Source organism: Pollicipes pollicipes, unplaced genomic scaffold (genome assembly GCF_011947565.3).
Source record: "Pollicipes pollicipes isolate AB1234 unplaced genomic scaffold, Ppol_2.1 Scaffold_4295;HRSCAF=5057_pilon_pilon_pilon, whole genome shotgun sequence".
NCBI classification, from domain to species: Eukaryota; Metazoa; Arthropoda; class Thecostraca; order Pollicipedomorpha; family Pollicipedidae; genus Pollicipes; species Pollicipes pollicipes.
The window spans coordinates 4356149-4372597 of NW_023596461.1; the positions used below are offsets into that span (position 1 = coordinate 4356149).

Sequence of the window (16449 nt, forward strand, 5' to 3'; positions counted from 1 at the left end):
TGCCGTTACGCTCGCGGCTGTTGACCTGAACGACACAGAACCGTTCCGTATGTCGCCCATTGAAACGGCAATTCTGGGGCTGAATTCCCACTGTGTCGCAATTTGTGTCACCAGCTCATTTTATTTCACATTTAATTTCCTCTGGATCCAATGTAAGAGAAAAACAAGGCATGCTCAAAAGTCTTGTACGAAAACAAGCAAAGACCTTACATCGCAGTACTCAAGGACTTGTGCTTCTTGTGCCTGAAAACAACATGGAGCTACGATCAGTGGCTGAAACGATCACATCGTGTATGATAATGGCTGACGGCCGGGCCGGGCCGAGCCGCTGTTCTCATGCAGATGATGTCGGAAATTAAGCTAATGGATCCAGACGCCTCCAACGATCGTTGCCAATAGGCTGGACCAAGGCGTTGGAAAGCGTGGCAGTTCTGACACTCCACCCAGCGGCGGCCCATTGATGTGAGATTCGTGCACTAATGCACGAAAGACAGGACTTGTTAACTGCCATCTATGAGTGTAGTCACGCTTGGTAAAACACGCACATTTCGGCTGGGTATAACCACAATGCACGAGCCTACCCGTCAGCATAATTTTCATGGACAATTGCGTTACAAAAAGGTTTTAATGACATAGTACGAAAGGTCATCCGACTATTTACGGTGCGGTGCGAGCATTTCATGACGGCCGAAAATCGCATCAGACAGCTATGCGTGACGCATCAAATTGGTATCCAGCAGCCAAATCCAACGAGAGGCAGGCGTCGCGTTCATATTTTTATTTAAACTGTAGACACGTCTTTCCTCTTATTCTTTAAATTCATTTAGAATGACTTTAATCCTAGATCTCCTCATGCTTCGGATATTACTATCATCCGTGCCGTTACCATTTGCTGTTAATATCCTTACCCACGCTACTGCACAGCGGTCGCATCCGTCGCAGTGTTGGCGCAAATGTGTTTCATGTATATGCAAACGTGTATATGTGGCTGTGGAGGCTGCCGACAGCTAAAGAGAAAAACGAGCTGTGAGTTGGATACAATATATCCACATTAGCGTCGTCTGTACTGACTGGGAAACTCTGCCGTTTGGCCTCTAATAACTCAGGCACCGTAGATTGCAGACGGCCGAATCCCGACCTGTTCTGAATCAGCGTGGCGAGAGGAATGTTTACGCAATACTTTGGTGCAGATCGAGCCAGCGTGCGTCGCGCGGATCGAGCAAACTTGACCCATGCGGTTAGCACTGGCGCCAGTTGATACCGCGCCATTTGAAAGTTGCCGCGGCAGCACAGAATATGGGTCGCTGAATGGTTGCGTATCTGCCGGTTCCGAGGAGACGAATAGTTGAAAATTAAACTAAACCGATTTGTATAAACGCGAGCAGAAACTGAGAGATCAATAAATAAAAACTGGTCCTGCACCACTGTCTATCAGCTGTGTTATTCGAGTTAGAGCATGGCAAGCATCCCTGCTCCCGTTTACCTTCGGTTTCTTGGAAGTTGAACGTCTTGTGGTGTGATATTTCTTAGATTTTTTGCTGTATTGTTTCAGTAAGTGATTTCTTGGACACATATTTTAACAATGAAACCAAATACAACCACATAGTGCGTGTGTTCAACTTTCTATTCCTTTGCAGTAAACCTTCCTTCATTACCTGCTCATTCATTACCCTGTCTTTCATCATCCAGCCACGCATAACGCATTCATTCATTTCCCGGTCATGCACTGTCCGGTTATCATTGTCCGGCCATTCATTACCCGGCCAGCCATTACCCCGTCTTTCATTACCCGATCATTCATCACCCGGTAATCGCATTGATAGTTCATACTATATTGAGTAAATATCTGTTTCCTGTTTTGGTCAGATTATGTCATCAGAAAATGTTTTTAAAAAATGATTATGGCTTGACATGACGCTGCATCCATTGACTGGTCTGAACTGGAAATTCAATGGACGTAAGTGACTTTACGTTTTGTTCCTGTTCCGACAGAGGAAAAGGAGGAAATGGAGCACCTCCAGGCGTACAACAGGAAACTGCTGGCCAACATTTTACCAGCGCATGTAGCAGACTATTTTATGTCTGGGGAAAAAGGAGACGTAAGTATTCATTCGGCATCAATCTGTAAACAGTCATCCGTAGTATCGATGCCTTACAGATCGCAGCAGGCAGGCTCCTGATGGGAACCAGACGAGCCCTTCACTAACCGGTAAGAGTCATAAGTACGGTCATATTTGTCTTCCCTGGAGTTAGCCAAGTACAGTTTTATTTATTTGGCGTGCGGCAGCATGTGAACGCAATGGCATCGGTTGATAATTGTCACTTAACACTTTTGCGTAGTTTTATTTGGCTTTCTGTTTTATTTCCTTTTAAATTTTGACGTTTTGCAACGCTGCCGGAAATGCGACTCGATCAAACGGCGGCAAACTCGATCAAAGTCAATCTAGGCGGAAATGTCCTGGGTAAGTTTTCTGCTTAACTTTAAGTACTCTGTGATGCCTGGTGCTTGGAAATCGTCGTCCAAATCCTTCATTCATGCTTTTAGGCGCGCGAAGAATTCCTCTGTTGTAACGTTCATTCGCTCAGTCAGCCACCGATTCAATTAAAGCACTCACTCAACAGTCTTGGCTTCGCTCATTATTTTTCATTCTAGCCAACTGCAGCCCTCAATAACTCAGTTATTTACTACGGCACTCAGTCGGTCACTAACTCACTTAATCACTGATCAACTCTGCCAATCATTGAGTAAATCACTCATCATCCTTACGTCACTCCTCCCATCCGCTCACATATTCCATCGCACACAGCCAATCTCTATCCATGAATCAATCCAGCGAGCTAGAATTGCTTTTGAACTAGGGTGGGAGTGAAAAATTCCATCGCAAAAAGACCGTCCGGGAGTGAAAAACTCAATTTACAAAAGATGGAACTTATGAGGTGGTGACTGATGCTTCAGCAAACAGATATCTATCTCAAGTTCGCATGGACGTAACATCATGCACCTGACAAAACTGTTTTGTTTCTGAACATCTTAGGCCATTAAAGTGAAACAGAAAACATTAAAGCTTAGCAACTTCATGACAGTGTAATGAGCATAATAGATTATTAACATCAATAATTTGATGTTGCACTTCCCTCCCACAGCACTTTTAGCACAACTCAAAGCAAAAGAATTCAATAACAAAATAACAGAAAGTTCAACGAGGATGAAGCGCTCAAACAAAAAAATCCCTGGACTTGGACAAAATTCAGCCCATCACCAAGTTAAACACAATATACATACTTCTGGCTCCTGTTAAAATGGGGTCAGGAAAACAAACATTTTGTCACTGTTTCTTACAAAATGCCGATGCTTATTTCCATGAAAGTAGCCTAACTATGCCCGACCTAAATGGGCCTTACTTCATCTCATCCTGTCTAACCTGTTGGTATCACAGCAGCAGTTGTGAGTTACTGATTCCTGCACAATTCCTATTGTCACGTGCCATGCACTTAACCAACTTAACTTAGAGTAGCCCATATGTTGAACGTCATCTCAACTAACCTATCTGTTGACAGCAGCACTTACGATAAAAACATGATAAAGCTCATTTTTAGCTGCTTTCAGCTTGCATTTGTATTCAGTTTATTTGTGTATGCTTGGTGACTTCAGACAAAGTTGACAACACCCAAATGGAAACCACTTGCATCTATCACTTTGAACAACTTATTCTGATTGCCATGGTTAAGCTGTGTCAAGGGCAATAATGGGTATGCTCCACAAAACAATCGCTCTTCTCCAAAAGGAACATAACTTTTAGATGACCATGCCAGTTTTGCTGCTTGCCTTTTCAGCTGTAGCAAAGACATCTATTAAAGCTTGTTAATTCATCTTTAATGACATAGCTTGAGATGTTGGCTTCACATTTTCAATGGCATGGTCTGACTATTTGCTTAATGCTGATATTTACCTCATATCACAATTGCTATGCAGCTTAGAGTATTCCGGTATTAAAAATATAGTGCGTATATACAGTACAGTTATTTGCCAGTAAGCAAACCATGACAACCATGGAAAACATCTGGTTAAAGCAACTATGAGGGGCCACTTCAAGAAATTTGCGACAAATAATCAGGAATGTGGAACAAAATAAGCCCATTGCATGCCTTGTGGTAAATAATTTCTCTTACGACAAAACTCACGATGATGACTGAAGCAGAAAATTGCTAACTCTGGCTACCAATCATGTGTTGAAAGCAGGTCAGGTAAGCAACTACTTGGTCCACAGGAGACTTACTGTCTTCTTCCTGCTCCCCAAAAACAAAAACTCAGCACCTTTTGCATGGTTTGCTGGCAGAGTCATCCCACTCACCCCCAAATAAAATATAAATCATGCCCACCAACCTACGAGATTAAAATGCGAAACAAGCGAGAGGCGTGCATGATAAACATTTCCGGAGGGCAGAATTTCGCCATCAAACACTTCTGTATTAGCTGCGTCAGGTCTGTCCCAAAGCTGTGTATGGCAGCATAAGGATAGCCTTGTCAGGTAGCCTGGTGAGTTATACGCTCGAAATGCTTAGATTTATCCTTATCGAGCACCGCCGTGAACCAAAAATGGCTAACCGAGGGTTTAGCAGGGCAAAAATGGCAGTAAAAATGGGTTTTCTGCTTCAAATTGTCTCCTTTATTGCCTGTGAATTGTTCATTCTTGGGCGCATATCAAACACGTTTGGGCGACCTGGCGAATTAATCTAATTTATGTATAAATACGTGCAAGTTTGCAGTTGGAGCATATTGCCACAGAAAGTGGTCAAAATTTTAAGCAACTGATGGTACCTCTAAAGGCAATGGGAAAGGAAGAAAAGAATAAAGGTGTCTCAACACTCGCATGATACGAAGGAAAAAGCAAAAGTGGTTGATAAATGTAAAGACTGATACTTTTTTTGGGAACGTTTTGTATCAGATGATCTTGACTTAAATTTTGTTAAAATAAGTGCTCATATTGTGATATTCATCTTTTGAATTTATTTAGAATACATCTTTTGAATTTTGCACCCCTGCATTTCGGGAGTGATGCCAATTTAGTCGTCAAGTTTCTTCGGGTAAAATAAATATTTGAGGCAAGTTGTCTACCGGGCCTTGCTGGCGTTTGCACCAGGCTCTGCTTTCGTGGTGTGGTGGTGAGACAAAAAAATTGGGGATACGTGAAAACCTTGCATTTGGCACACCCGCCGATTGTGATGCATTTTGTAAACAAACCAAACTTGATGCGTGCAAGCGGCTGGAGTCGCTGGGGGGGTCTTGGGCTTGGAGGTACCTGGCGTCCTGCTCTGTGCATACATAGACATGATTCAGATTTAGGTGAGGCAGGACATAGCCATAATTGTCCAGGCTCTGTGGAGCCTTGTTTATGCTTGGTGGTTTCAATTGAGCTCGGTTTTGTATGACATCTGAAAACCTCAGAAAGGGAAATATGGTTTTGGCATTTGCGATTAGACAATGTCAGGCAGGAGTGAAAAATTCACATAAAATATGGGGAAAATGGAGTGAAAAATTCTCTCCTCATAGGGTGTTGCTTTACACCCAAAGTCGGTTATTCTAGGACACTGAATCAATCACGTGTTGGCTCATTTCATCACTCACACAAGCATACGTAATGACCATCTGTTTCCTCGATCAATCCGCTCTGTAATCATGTCTTCGAATTCGGTCAAACGCTCAAATATAATTTTCTCCCCTCATCTCCTTTTGTGTCTAGCCTCTTAATTGGACCTTGATTGAGCCTTCCCCTACCCTTCCAATCCTAGTTGTACCTCTTAATTGTATCGTTTCCTCGTTCTCAGTGGAGCGTGCCGACTGTTTCTGTGTCGGGCGGGGCGATTCCGGCTGGCTGAGGTGCCGCGTCTCCTCCGGCAGGACCTGTACCCATCAGCAGTGCGACTCAGTGCTGCATCATGTTTGCGTCCATTCCGAACTTCTCGGACCTTCTACGTGGAGCTGGAGGGCAACAACGAGGGTGTCGAATGCCCTCCGCCTGCTGAATGAGATCATCGCCGACTTTGACGAGCTGCTCAGCGAAGAGCGCTTCAAGTACGTGGAGAAGATCAAGTCCACCGGCTCCACCTACATGGCCGCTTCCGGTAAAGTGGCAGAACCAAGGCAGATCTCAACACCATCCTGACCCTTCAAAATTATACGGACTGGCTTCGTACGTGTACTTCCACACCCCCAACGCTAGCAGCTACCAGTTTCCTCCCTACGTTTTCAAATCAAAGATGAAAATTCTACAACGCTCATGACCCCGGGAATCAGCATGAAATGTATCAATCAAGGAAATAGTACTGGACATCCTATGTGTTTCCTACAGTGCAGTACAGCTTGCGGCGAGCATTTAAAAGATGGTATATGCGCATGTATTTTCCATATATCATTATTGGGGTGCGGTGACAGTGGTTCTCTTCCCCAAGCAACTGTGCTAGCCCCCGGACTAGCATCTGAAAATGACTGTCGACTCTTTACTGGGACGGTACTTAATCAATGCAATGGTCACACCATCTGCAACCAGGGCGGATTCAGGATTTTGTCAAGGCGGAACACCTTAAATTTCCGAGGGTCTGCAATGAGGTGGCGTCCGAAAAGTCTCGTGGGGAAATGTCCTATTTTGTTTCTTTTCCAGCTTGGTACATGTACAGCAAGCACACTGCATGCGGAAATTGATGTCTGGCTAGCTTATGTGCATTTGAATGCGTCATTTTCACTTTTCTGGGAAGATCCGCGATTGTGTGCGCTCGAAATATCAGCCGTAGATCCATGTCCAACTTTACAGGGCACACAAGAATTTGACCTCACGGGGGTAGCCGAGTGGGTTCCAAGGAACGGACAATGCGGGACCCATAGCCACCAGTCATGGGAGTCCGAAGCCGGCTTCGGCTTCGGCGTCCGCTTTGCAGAGACTCGGCTTTCTTGCAATGACTCTGGATTCGACTGCGGCTGTGAAACATTTCCTTCGGCCAGCTTCGGCTTCAATTTCGTCATCTTGCCATTCTGAATGGTTGGTTTGAGCCTCGGCTTTTGCTGCATGACATATTTAACAGATGGCTTCGGTTTCGGTTTTGAAGGCATTTTGAATTATAACTCCGGCCTCGGTTCATTGCGACTTTATTTGCTTTGGCTCTGTCATGCTAATTTGTCACCACTGTTGCGGCTTTGCTTCGCCAAAACAGTCTTACCGTGCCGTTAACCCAACATACCACGATTTGTTTAGGCTGTGAGACATACATGACCAAAATTTAAACAAACCGGTTATTTCTAGGACAATTAAACGCTTGCCGACGGTCCGATAATCCAATGCCCGAAACGTTGCGCATATATGGGTGCAAAGGACGAGAATGATAATCCGGAAAATATTTATTCGTAATGCTAACGTCTTGTTTCAATCACTTCGCAAAGCGATCGCGATGTTTCCTTATGTCAAGCAGTGTTTGGAAGCGCGAAAAGGGCTTTGACTGCGTAAAATAACGTTTGCACTAGATCCAGCTTCGGCTTCGGCACCGTTATTTCGAACTAGGGTGATTGGCTTTGGCTTCGCTTTTCCTGGGTTACGAAACCCCTGGCCTCTGCCTCGGCTTCGCGTTTTCAATTTCAAGGCCACTGGTTTCGGATGCGGGTTCAAGTTTTGTAAATACGAAGCGATTATCTTCAATTTCGGCTTCGGCTTCGGCTTCCCCAGTTCAAGATTAATCCGTTTCGGCAATCCGTTACGGCTTCAACATCATCGTTGTCATTACCCTCGGGCTAAGATTACACTTCGAATCTAGAAGCCTGACTTTGTTTCCATCCCGGATGGACGCGCCTTTGAACCTGCACTCTGACGCCGCTGTCCAGTAACACTGAGACAGCTCGACACTTCAGAGCCAAGATTCGAGTGCATGAACGCTTCATTAGAAACGTGGTTACACGAAGACCTCCTGCTACAGTGAAATAGAGCTATTTTCAGCATAAGAACTGCTCGCTCTCATAATAATTTAGCTTCTACCATGTCAAATGTGGACAGGATGAGATGTAGACATCTAAGTGATCTCTCACATTTGTAATGGCTGTCATTTTTTAACAAAATTTGAGTGATAGTTCCGGTAAAGTTTTGCATGCAACCCAGAAGATCCACCTCATTATGGTATATGATGTGTAGCGGGTAAATATATGCAAGCATCTGCTTTTTCTTAAAAGAACAATTTCATATTTTTGTCATAAAAACATTACATGCACATGATATGCTCTACTCAAAACTATAACTAAACACACGTACTACGGCATGTGTCGAATTTTGATCGCATGGTTCGCCTGCACTTGTATGATTTTTTTCCTCATGTTGTCTGTCATCAGGCTGCAATAGTTGGCGGTTGTGCCGAGTACATGCATGACAATTTTGCGCCACCGCTAACCTGGGTGGACGTTTACCGCCATCGGCTCATGGCATGTTAAATTTGCTTCCTGTCTTATCACATTTGGTTTTCTGGTTTAAACGTTACTGCATTAGCCTGTAGCTACTTAAGCTTTTTAGCGTGGCAATGTCCAATACGGCGGGGAAAGGTGTGCACCTGTTAACAGGGGGCCAGACAGCCTCGGTGTCGACCATGATTGCCCCCTGCCCAGGATGTGAGTGCGTGCTTTCCATCGGCCAGGTCTGACGGAGGCGACCTGTGACCTGAAGACCTTCCGGCACGTGACGGCCATGGCTGACTACGCGCTGCGATTAAAGGAGCAGCTAGCCTACGTCAACGAACATTCCTTCAACAATTTCAAAATACGCGTCGGTAAGTGCACTTCGTGGCATGAATGTCGCGATGTGGCATGTGCAATGCAGTCTATTACAGTCAGCCTTGGAAGTGTTTCTCCAGTCCCGGGGCACAATCATCGCTGATGTTGTTTTTAAACAAATTTGTGATAGCTGCTCTGATAACTTGGAGCGTGTTTCCGTTCAAGGTAATGCTGAAATTTTTCTCAATAAACCGTTCCTTAGAAAATCTGCGATATCATTGACGGGATTGATAAATATCGAAGCTTCGGATGGGTGTGTGATCAGGATCTCACTCAGTGTCCCATCTCCTCCCGTGCCTCTCCGGGTGTTCAGAAACGGCAGTCGTTCTAGGCCTGGACGATCTCCTAGAGCGCATCACCGTACACGAGACGCCGACGGCATCCCCCGGCCTACTCCCGCATACGTTATTCACTTAGGTAGCGGAGACCATTATTCGCTGACCGTGGTAGAGGATCGCAGACCTCGCAGAACGCGGCGAGCGGTCCCAGCCGAGCGCAGCTTCGTACAATGCCCCGAGGCGGTGGCCTGCGCGCCGTCGCCGCCCAGCTGCGGCAGGCGTTGCGCTCCCCTGCCTCTCTTTCAGCGCCGCGTGGCGATGGGGGCTGGAGACACAGCCACTGTCCCTGATATGCTGACGTCATCCGTCTTTGGCTCGTTTCCCATGAATCCATTGTTGAATTGCCCTGAGTCATGTCGACGGCTCCAACGCCCTCGCCCGCATGTTATCCAGGACGTAGGAGCTCTTTATAACAGTGCCTGGAGCGGCTAAGGGAGGAGGAGGCTTGCATGTCACTACACACGACAGAAGAGGAAGGAGCTGCATCACGGCCGGCCCAGATGTCGGAGGTAGCGCCACATAATACATAATGCATAACAGCACAAAGCCACCGAGGAGGATGGGGAGGGAGAAAGACGCGTGACAGGACGGGGATCTGTTGGATTCGTATTCGGCATAGTCGCGCTGGGAGCTCTAAAATACCATAGCAATGAGATGTCTAGTGAACTTCGCATGACATCCGAAAGGGACCAAGGGAAGATGAAAAAAGCATCATGGGCTCGGGCACAAATGCGATAAATGCATTTTAAAAAGCGATGGTAACATAACGCGATTGGTATTGATAATATCAATATTGTGTGAATTATTTTGCGTCGCTCTTTCTCAGCATTTCTTAATGATCAACACCTGCGCACATTTTGTACCGCTTCCAAGTGGCTCCCACCAAAAAGCCCGCTGTATTTTGGGATTCGGCCTGGCTCAAGCGATTCTTCCAGGTCAAGCAGGCAAGGCACCGCCTGCATGGTTACAGCCGTTCAAGTGGCTGTAGCCATGTAACCACCCTTTGTAGCTCCCCAAGCAAACGAAAGATCGCCCAGCACAAGTCCTACTCGCCCACGCCCCCGATCGAACAAACAGCCATGTTCGGGCGGCCGGCGAGGGCTATCTCTGTCATTTCCGCTGCTGCTTGTGCAGGTATTTCTTCGGAGAAATTGTCACCTGCTGTGTCACCCCGAGAGCTCAAGGGCTGGAGGGCAGCGTAGTGGGATTGCGGGGCTTCATTAATTGCTCTTAATCGTACGCTTAGGTCAGGTTCCTCGCGGAACTAAATAAACTGACCGCAAATCAGCAGCACGCCTAAACTGCGGATGTTCGATGTGTCTATTAGCAGTGTGCGCACTACTCTCGTTCACGCTAGCGACATCCACGGTGATGGCCCGTCTTACGCTGTTGCCTCTATCCTGGACAGCACACAGGCTCGCCCACTCCAATATTACAGCATGACTTCGGATACGGTGATATTCGAGGAGCATTAAGAACATGAAAGTGAAACATTTCACGCATGCTTGATGTCTGAAGGAGATTGCTGATGATGCGGGTCTCTGGAATACAGGCGTGGTGGGGAGATCACCACGCCTGTTCTATCTGGGAAGTGTGACGTTGGCATCCGAAAGAAGCAGCTTACATTGCAGCCGTTCTCTACATGCTAGGCGGATACGAATAGGAAGTCCAGCGAAGCAGAGTCACTTATGTCAGCCACCAAATACACGAGGTCCAAAAGAGTCGGCAGAACCCGACCAGCGGGGACGGAAAGATCGTCTGATCTATGTCAGGCCATGCCGATGGCGCGGACTAGGTGGACGTGGACGTTTTGTGCCCGCATGCCATAGTAGGAAGTCGTTTCCAGCTTCCTGCGGACGTGATCCACACCCCGGTCAGCTGCGACACCTCCGGGTCGCTTCTAACGCTGACGTGTCACGTGGTCAGCGCTAACTCTGTGTCCGTCATGCAACTGTGGCTGAGCAGGCAGGTGTAACGGCACGCTGAAGGTGCCGCAGACACCAGTCGAGGTTCTACAGCCGTTCGATGCTACATTCCGTATGCATATCACGACTACCCCAGACTCCGGAGCACAGGCGCCTGTCAGGACTGGGAGACGTGAAACGTCTCTGTTTTCGGCCTCGGGAGCTGTCAGTCTACACGGAGGAGGAAATTCGAGCTGCCAATGGCTAGACATGGAAATGCGTTGGGACGTTTCCACCTGAATCCATGCTGCAAAATCGTTTAGCCGACCGTTTAGACAACCGATGCATTCCTCTCCCCAGACGTGCAAAACTCTCTGTTGTCTTGGTCTTTCTCGCGAGATCTCGGGATCCTACCCGACACGCATCCGGGACCTCCTCCCCAGAAGGTGACCGCAGCGCAGCTAAGCTCGCCTGACGTCACACTCGCGGAGGTCTCCAAAACCGTAGCACAAGACAGCGGAGCGGCGTGCGGCTGTTCGCAGCAATCTGGTAGTGAAATAGCACGCGGGCGTATTCAGGAACAGTGGAACGTTACGGGCTATGGTCCATGAAGGTCGAACTACGGGACGATCGAGAACCGCTCGCATTCTAGGTGGTGTGACAGATTTTCGTCACTTGGAGAGAAAGCAAAAAGCGACTTGGACAGCATGCTCCACCAAGGCGTCTTCACGGCACTGGGCGATCAACTCACACACTGTTGCCACCCGATGGGGATCGTTCCGAAGCCACGGGATCTGGTCCGGATCTGCGTGGATACGACAAAACTGAACGAGCACGTGAAGCGCTCTCCGCACCCACTGACATCGACAAAAGCTGCCGTGCGACGCGTCTCGCCAAGGGCGACGTTTTTTACAGCACTGAATGCGGGGACCGGACGCTGGCAGCTGTCACTGGACAAAAAGAGGCAGGATCTGACAATGCTCCCTAAAACCTTGAGGAGGTTGAAGTTCCTCCAGTCACCCAAGGGCCTGGCTTCAACCTGGTTTGAGTACTGTCGGCGAGCAGATCAGGAGATTGCTGGCATTGACAACTGGGCGAGGTAGCCGGTGATGTTCTCGTCTCGAGATGCCAGTTTCCTGGACCACGTCGCACGGGTATGAGACGTCGTCGAGCGCCGCTGTCGGTATAACATCACGCCGCGGTTGGATGCGCCCTCGCTCATCGCCCCATAAGGTCAGCGCCTACGGTTGCTTCGTGCCCCGACATGGGAAGGAAGCGGACCTTTACGAGCACAAAGGTATTCTCAAAAGCTGCTGCTAAAGCTGAGTCCCCAACATCAGTGGGCATAACCGATATCAGGTCGTGCATGGTTCTGGTTCAACAGTTGACCGATTTTGCGGTGAAGATCTCCACAGAAACTGACAAGCTCAAGGATCTACTCGAACCACGAAATGCATTCTGCTGGACTCTGAATCACTTGGCTGCATTCAGCGAGGTCCAGCGGGCTCCCGCGTCCACACCATCCTCGGCCCACTTTGGCCCAGCGCCAACGAGAGCGCTGTTAACCCGACGTCGTCCGTCTCAAAGGCCTTGGATTTGCCCTGTTGCGACCACGGAGACCAGAGAAAGCTGATGCAATGCGGATCACTTTTCCTGACGGGCACTGAATCACGCTTCCCAACTCTGGAACTTGAACTTGTGGCGGTTGTTTGAGCGTTCAAGAAGTATCGCATTCGTCTGCTGAGCCCGCAAAACTGATCATAAGCCACCGATCCCAATCCTGAAAGGTACACGCCAGAAGCTATAGGGAATCATCGCATTCAGCGACTGAAGGCTGCATTGTGCTTCTTCAGAGCCATCTAGCCTAGGAGGCAAACAGCACGTGACCCCTGACGCATTCAGTGGAACACGTGATCCCTAGCAATCTCAGTCGAGCTCCCATCTCCCACCATCTCCGGAAGACGCAGCAGAGGTCCAGAAGATCCAGCACCCTGTGCAAGTGCGGGAGTTAACGACTGAGCAATAAGCACGTGCGGATAGCTCAAACCGGCTCAGTTCTGCCGAAAATGAAATGAGGACGTGAAACTGTCTCGTCTGAAAAGCCTTGGAAAGCAGGATAGTCAGTGCCAAATGCTAGCTCAGACCGTAACCGCAGGCTTCTCCAAGTCCAGAGGAAAAGTGGCACTCGTCTCCTGCCGTTGTGGAAAAATGCTATAGGCTCGGACCCAAATGCATTGAGTGCATTTTAAACAAGGATGGCAACATGGCGCGGGCAGGATGCACGGGTCCCACGGCTGCGGAGCGATCACCGCGGGATGGCACCAATCCATGGGATAACCCCCCAGCGGTGTGACGACGCCTTGCCGGACCTTGTTGTCCAACGCGCTTTTTTACTTTGTCTCTCCAGGCGACGGGAATCTGCCGCTCGCTCAGATAACACAAAGTTGCCATGATATTCCTATGCATGGATCTTCATCGGTGAAGCGTTTTTGACACGCGGTCGGGTGAAGTGGGGGGTCAGGTTGACCCCGGAGGTTTTTCCAGAATAATTTCCGAACGGCGCGTTGCAGCCCCGCCAAACTTTACTTAGCTGTACAGAATTAAATGGAGATTGTTTGGTGTTAAAAATTAGATGCACCGTGAGAGGTCTCTGATCTACAGCAGGTCAAAGTCAGGCCATGGATGTCTGCGAGGTCAGTCAGAACGAGATCAAACTAACTTGTTTTTTTTTTGCTCGAGAGCTTGGTTTTAAGTGGTAGTCTCTGGTACTTATTTCGAATGCCCTGACGACAGAGACCACAACAGACATGTGTCATTAACTTCTTAAAGTTCAGGGTAAGTCACTGACTTAAAATGACCAAGGTCACCACTTTGTGGTTTTAAAAACATACCGCTTGGCGTAGTCCCTGACGCTTATTTGAATAGCAATACAGGACCAATCTCGTAGATATGTTGTTACCTGGACTTAAAAAAACAAGATCACTGACGTCATGCACCTTTTGCTCAGAACAGGCATCTAGCTTCACGGCGGTTGCGTTAGGAAGTCTGGGGGCACTCGAGACACGGGTCTGAAGTTTGACCTTGTTTGACCTTATTTTACCTCAAGGTCATGACCTAGGTATTTCAAATTTTGACACAAGTGAGTCTACGTACAGGTCAATCCACACTGTGGATTTGACGCCTAAAGCTACCTTAGTTTTTGAGATTTTAGTGGGGTCAAATTGACCCCCACCCGAACGTAGGGTATTCGGCCGGCTGCTCGCGGCGTGTTAATAGCCGTGAACTCCATTTTGCCTTAACACAAACGTGTATTCTTGGATAAGACTACTGCGAACAGCCGCACGCGGTTCTGCTGTGTTGTGCTATGGTTTGGAGACTTCTGCGAGTGTGACGTCAGGCGAGCTTAGCTGCTCTGCTTCACCATCTGGGGAGGAGGTCCCGGATGCGTGTCGGAAAGGATCCCGAGATCTCGTGAGTAATACCAAGACAACAGATTATCTTGTATGTCTGAGAAGACGAACATTTAGTCTGTTGCTAAGCGGCTCTCCGGTCTTAATTCAGTCGAAAATGGACGTAGAGTTCACGCTGATCACGTGACGCGTCAGCGTTAGAAGCAACCCGGTATTGTCGCGATGACCGGGGTGTGGATCACGTCCACAGAAGAAAAGGAAGCTGGAACCGACTCCCTGCTACGGCATATGGGGGCAACATGTCCACGTAGCCCGCGCCATTGGCGTGACCTGACATAGATCAGACAATCTTCCCGCGAATAATACCACGAGCCTCAAACTGTTCGTGTGATCTATCACCCCGGACGACAGCTGGACTGTCCCCGCTGGTCCGGGTTCTGCTGACGCTCTTGGACCTTGCGTATTTGGTATCTAGCATTAGTGACGCTGCTTCATTGGACTTGCTATTTTTATTTGCCCGGAATGTAGAGAATGTTGCAAGCTGTTTCTTTCGGATGCCAACGTCGCACTCTGCAGATAGAACAGGCACGATGATTCCCTCACCCTTGCACGTATTCCAGAGATCTGCGTCATCAACAATCTCCTCCAGAGACACCAAACATGCGTGAAATGTTTCACTTTTCTCTTGTTAATGCTCTTCTAATATCACCATACCCAAAGCCATGTTGTGCTGCTGGCGAAGGTGGGCCTTACTGCCGTCCAGGATAGAGGCAACAGCGTAAGGCTGGCCATCGCCGTCGATGTCACTAGCGTGAGCTAAAGTCATGCGCATATCGGTTGATAGCCACATCGAACAACCGCAGTTTATGCAAGCTGCTGATTTGTGAACTGCTTATTGAGTTACGCGAGGGTCACGTGATCCTTCCACGCTGTCCTCCAACTAGTTAACTCTCGAAGTGGCACAGTAGGTGACAATTTCTTCGGAGCAATGGCTGTCCTACAATAGCGGAAATGCGATGGATAGCCCTTGGAAGCGTACAAAATATGTTCACATATCGATTATTAGGAAATACTGAGAAAAACGACACAATGTAATAAAGACATCACTGGTTTTATCATTACCGACTTCGCCATGATAAAATCGGGCCGTTGCAAAATCCGTGCACTCGTCTATCAGATTTTGATCGATTTTTTTGGGGGGAGGGGGATTCCCAGTGCTTTGAATTTACCAGTGCAGTTTTAGATTGATCTGTTCTGATTTTATCATTTGATTTGATCTGATTTGATTTTATTGGATTCTTGGGAGATTCTCAGTGCTCTGAGCTTATCCGTGCAGTCCTAGCGTGATCTGATATACGCTCTTTAGGTGTAGCTTCAGACGTTTTTTATGAGGTCATGGACGACAGCTATCGTGATCCGCCTGTCCCTTAAACGACAATGAAAAAATGCAATTCAGCATACATTTTTTGATTTCCATTAAAGATAGAATCGCTTTTCATATCTGTGTTATTGTATTATACGTGAAATATAAATTCTACCCAGTGGCCTTATATCAGAGGCCTAGCTTAAACGGCAGCAGCGAAAGAGTTACAGTGCTGCGCAAAGATGAGCATTGATAAATTGGATGTAACCTGAAAGGGATCGCGAAATACAACTCTTGTATACGTGAATAAATTAGAATTGTCGTATCACAAGAGCCAGCTTCTGAAACAACGCCGTCAGGAAGGTGGCTATATTTTTGGCTCAGTGTTGTTTGAAAGATAATAGAGACAAGATCATAGTAACAAGGTGATAGGGATAGCTATGATGCTATGCTACAACTAATAGGGAAGTGAGACAAAATAGGGGAGCTCACGCATTTTTTACTGCCACACGCGGTGTATTTGTTATGCATCAAGAGATAGCAGCCTGAAATAATGAAGCCGCCATGTAAAAGCCGAAGCTTTCGAGGATAGCATATGGCGACGAGTGGTCGAAAGTCAGATGCAGCACCACAC

The 16449-nt window shown here is 47.6% G+C and overlaps 1 protein-coding gene across 1 annotated transcript in view; it reads left to right on the plus strand.

Annotated features, from left to right (window-relative positions):
* The first annotated feature begins 567 nt into the window (after window positions 1-567).
* Window positions 568-16449, plus strand: part of LOC119096548 (adenylate cyclase type 6-like) — a 37103-nt gene continuing 21221 nt past the window's right edge. Inside the window, 6 exon segments of the mRNA XM_037219454.1 lie at window positions 568-583; window positions 1993-2138; window positions 5929-5967; window positions 5969-6010; window positions 6012-6123; window positions 8665-8796. Of these exon segments, the coding sequence (XP_037075349.1) occupies window positions 568-583; window positions 1993-2138; window positions 5929-5967; window positions 5969-6010; window positions 6012-6123; window positions 8665-8796 (487 nt within the window).